The sequence below is a fragment of the Calidris pugnax genome, unplaced genomic scaffold, assembly GCF_001431845.1.
Source record: "Calidris pugnax isolate Ruff unplaced genomic scaffold, ASM143184v1 scaffold371, whole genome shotgun sequence".
Lineage (NCBI taxonomy): Eukaryota > Metazoa > Chordata > Aves > Charadriiformes > Scolopacidae > Calidris > Calidris pugnax.
Genome location: NW_015091373.1, coordinates 1,359,324 through 1,363,282, shown reverse-complemented (window position 1 = coordinate 1,363,282; position 3,959 = coordinate 1,359,324). Strand labels below are relative to the sequence as shown.

At 64.0% G+C, this 3,959-nt stretch overlaps 1 protein-coding gene across 1 annotated transcript in view; it reads right to left on the bottom strand.

Moving 5' to 3' along the window:
• Nucleotides 1-6: 6 nt before the first annotated feature.
• The window catches only part of NES (nestin), a 6,823-nt gene continuing 2,870 nt past the window's right edge, over nucleotides 7-3,959 (bottom strand). The window contains exon 2 of the mRNA XM_014961246.1: nucleotides 7-3,731. Within this exon, the coding sequence (XP_014816732.1) occupies nucleotides 10-3,731 (3,722 nt within the window). The 3' untranslated portion in view covers nucleotides 7-9. The remainder of the gene's footprint in view (nucleotides 3,732-3,959) is intronic.

Here is a 3,959-nt window from a genome sequence, read left to right as displayed (position 1 = left end):
GGGGGGGTGTCACTCGTCCCCTGAGGACCAGGGCTCCTGCTCGGCTCGCAGCCGACACGCCGGTGGCTGGTCGGGCACGAGGCACAAGCCATCGTCCCCCAGGGAGGACGTCACGGGGACGGTGTCGGCCCCACCGTGCTTGCCACGGGGGGTGGCATCGGCCAGCTTGGCGGTGGTGGCATCGCCGGGAGCAGGAGACATCCCCCCGGTGGGGTCTGGGGTCTCGGCGGGGAACTCCGGTGCCGGGGAGAAGCCGGTGATGCCGTTTGGCACCTCCTCGGTGAATTCGGCCAGGTCCTCCAGGCTGGCCTCCCGGTGCAGCCCGTTCTCAGCCCGAACCGGACCCTCCGTCCCCGGTGCCACCTCCACCGGTGCCTCCTGCACCGTGGGCTCCTCCTCGCTGGAGGAGGCGGGTGAGGAGTCTTCCCCGGCGTCCCGGGGGAGCTGCTCGGTCTCACCGGGATCCTGCTTCCCTCCCTCGGCCACCCTCCCCCCCATCACCAGCTCCTGGTTGAACTCCAGGGCTTGCTCGACTATTTCCAAAATATCCGAGTCTTTCATGTCGTCTGCCGGCGCCTTTGCAGCGGGGTCATCCCCCTCTGGGCTTTCTTTAATCATCTCTGGAAAATCTCCTGGCTCTGGCTGAGGGGGGTTGGCTTCGGGGGGCTCCTCGTCCCTGGCTGGGGGGGCTCTGTCACCGTCTGGTGCTTCCTCCTCCTCAGGTGGCTGCTCATCTGATGTCTGCACCGCGTGGTCGGGTGGTGGAGAAGCTGGCATCACCTGGGCTTGGAGCTCTGCTGGAGGGATGGGCTCGGCCACATCATGGTGAGCCGTGCAGGGATCCTCATTGTCATCCTCTTCCTCCTCTTCCTCCTTCTCCTCCTGCCCCACCAGCCCCGGGAGTGTTTCGGCTCTGCCGGCGTCGGTCTCCAGCTCGACCTCGCCATCGAGCTCCTCGTCTGATTCAGGAGCCAAACCCTCTGAGCTCCCTGCTCCCTCCTGCACATCAGAGCCTGTGGCACCCTGGGCTGGCTCGTCAGTGCCTCCTGCTAACGACCCCGCAGCCCCGAGGGAGCTGGGATCCTCCTCGGGCACAGCTGAGCCTTCCTCCAGCTCAGCAGTAAAATCCTCATCCTCATCCTTTGGTGCCTCAGGTTCTTCCGTGGACATCTTCACTTCTTCGTCTGCTTCACCAACGAATGCCTCAAAGTGCCCTTCGTCCTCTGCCACGGGAGATGCTTCTCTGGCAGCTTCCAGACCATCTTTGCTGGCTTCGGTTGCTTCAACTTTAATTTCTTCAAAGTCCTCGGTGATCTCGGCTTCCTCCGAGCTGGAAACCTCTTGGTTGGGAGCAGAGACCATGAAATAGCCTTCCTCCTCCTCGGCACCCTCTGCCGTGGGGGCTACCTCCAGCCTTGCCTCCTCTTCACAGCTCTCTGGCACGGTGGGAGTTGGTGGTTTGTCCCACCCTTCATCCTCCGGAGCTGTTTGGGATGCGGGGGCTGCCTCCGTGGTCTCCTCCTCAGTCTCCGGAGGGATTTGGCCGGGTGAGACCACAGCCAGCATCTCCCCTTGGTAGAGGCGCAAGGGCGTGCTGTCGGGCAGCGTGTCCTCCAGCTCCACCTTCCTGCCCATCCCTGGTGCCTCCTCCAGCTCTCCCCATCGCCCTTCATCTCCATCCTCCTCTCCCTCCTCCAACTCACCGCTCTCCGTGCCATCACCCGGTGCCTGCTGAAGTGCCGCGGGGACGGTGCTGTCTCTCTCTGGCTGTCCTGGGTCCAAGTTGACCTCATCATCGGCATCTTCATCCTGCACCTCCCATGGTTCCTCCAGAGCCTCAGTGGGCTCCTGGCTGTCCACTTGCCCAGTGGCATCATCAGGTGCCTGGTCAGGCTGCTCCTCGGTGACCTCCTCCTCATCCCTCGCCAGCCCCGGGGCCAGCTCAGCCTCCGTTGGTGGCTGCTGCTGGCTCGTCCCCTGGGTCTCAGCATCTTCTTCTTCATCTTCTTCCCGGGTTTCCTCCAGCTCTGCTGGTGACACGCTGGCATCTCTCTCCTCACTTTCCAGCCCTCCTGCGCTTGTCGGGGTGTCATCTGCCCAGCCTGGCTCTTCTGCCCCCAGAGCCCCTTCTGTGTCCTCTGCTGTCACCTCCCAGTCCTCTGGAGGGGCCTTTTGGCTGCTGCCATTGTCCCTCCCAGCCCAGGGCTCCTCTCCCAGCTCCGGCTCCAGCTCCTCCTGCTCCTGCACTTCTTCCTTAAAGCCATTCTCCTGCAGGTCCTCAGGCTCCTCCTGGGCTCCTCTCTCCTGCCCCAGGGCTTCAGGTCCCTCAGCCTCTCCTGCCTGGGGGTCTTCCCCTCCCAGCACCTCCCTGCTGGCCTCTCCCTTTTCTCCCTCACCATCTTCTGCTCTGCCTGTGTCCTCCCCTCCCACGACATCTTCTTCAGCCCCTGATGAAGCTTCTTCTGCTGGGATGGCCTCATGGATGCTCGAGGGCTCCTGCTCCAGGCACATCTCCTGCCCTGGCCATGTCTCCTGCCCACTTCCCTCCTCTGCAGCCAGATCCATCTCGCACACGGGCATTTCCTGATGCTCAAACTTTTCCTGTTCTCCATCAACAAGGTCCTCTTCCAGGTGACTTTCCACCGGCAATCCCGGCTGGCTTTCCATGGGGACAGCAATGGCAGCTTCGATTTCTCTTTGTGGGGACTCTTCTTGTTCATCCATCCCCTCACCCTGGAAATCATCATCATCCTCGTAGGGGCTGCTGGGTCCCCTCTCTTCCTCATCCTCCGAGGGGTGAGATACCTCCATTCTTGGGGTCTCCTCCTCCTCATCCTCCCCTCGCTCTGGCTCTTCCAGGCCTGTCCCCGTCTGGCCAGGGCCACTTGTGTCCTCTTCCTGGGCCACCACTTCTGGTTCCCTTGGGGTCAGTACAGTGGGCACCTCCTCCTCCCATGGTCCTGTCTCTTCCCGGTTTAGGGAAACACCCGTGCTGCCGGGATGTGGTCCCGCACCCAGCCCCTGGAACATGGTTTCCACAGCCCTCTCCTCTTCTTCTGGGGCTTCACCATCCTTGGAGGGGGCTTGCCCTTCCTCATCTCCTCTCCGAGCCTCTATGGGGGGAATGGGGCTGGGGGGGGAATGGGCATCCTGGGGGACCCACGCAGCGCTGAGTGTGGGCTCTTCTTTGGGTTGAGCATCGTCCTTCATTTCCTTGAGAGCATCCTCCAGCGCCTCGCTGACCAGCTGGGCTGGGTACCGCAGGGTGGGCACCGCTCCGGGGGGCTCGGGGCTGGCATCGTGGGTCTCTACCGCGGCTCCGGGGGGAGGATGCTCCTTCCCTTGGCTCATCTCACCCCCATCTCCTCCTGGCCAGGCAGGACCTTCACCCTCTGGGCTCCCTGGCTCCGGTGGCAGAGGGCTGGGGGGGTCCAGGGAGAGAGAAGGGGCTTTGCCGGGCAGCGAGGGGCTCGGTGTGGGGTGGCCGGGGGCACCCCCCTCCCTGGCTTGCGGTGCCGTGGCATGGAGGGCCGTGATTTTCTGGAGCTCCCTGGCGCTGGGGGTCTGGATTTTGGGTGTCAGAGCATCGCTCTGGGCTTTGGGGGGTTGCCCCCTCCCCTCCGCCCTGGGGAAGATGGAGGGGCTGGCTCGGTGGTCCCGGGGCAGCAGCCGCCTGGCCTCGGCCCCCGCCGGTGACAACTTGGTGCCACCGCTCACCTCCAGCTTCAGATCTGCAACGGAGCGAGGGGCAGCGGCGGTGAGCCGGCCGAAAAACCGCTCCCTGGGCTCCCCCCCACCCTTTCCCCCCCCCCCGGGGGGGGCCCTCTCACTGCCCTCTGCCCCCTCTCCTATTTTTAAACAGCCCCTTCTTGGAAAAGTGGGAAATTCCTCGCTGGAGTGCTCCTGGAGGGGATTGGGGACCGTGGGGGGATGATGCTGTGCTGCAGTCGGAGGGCAGG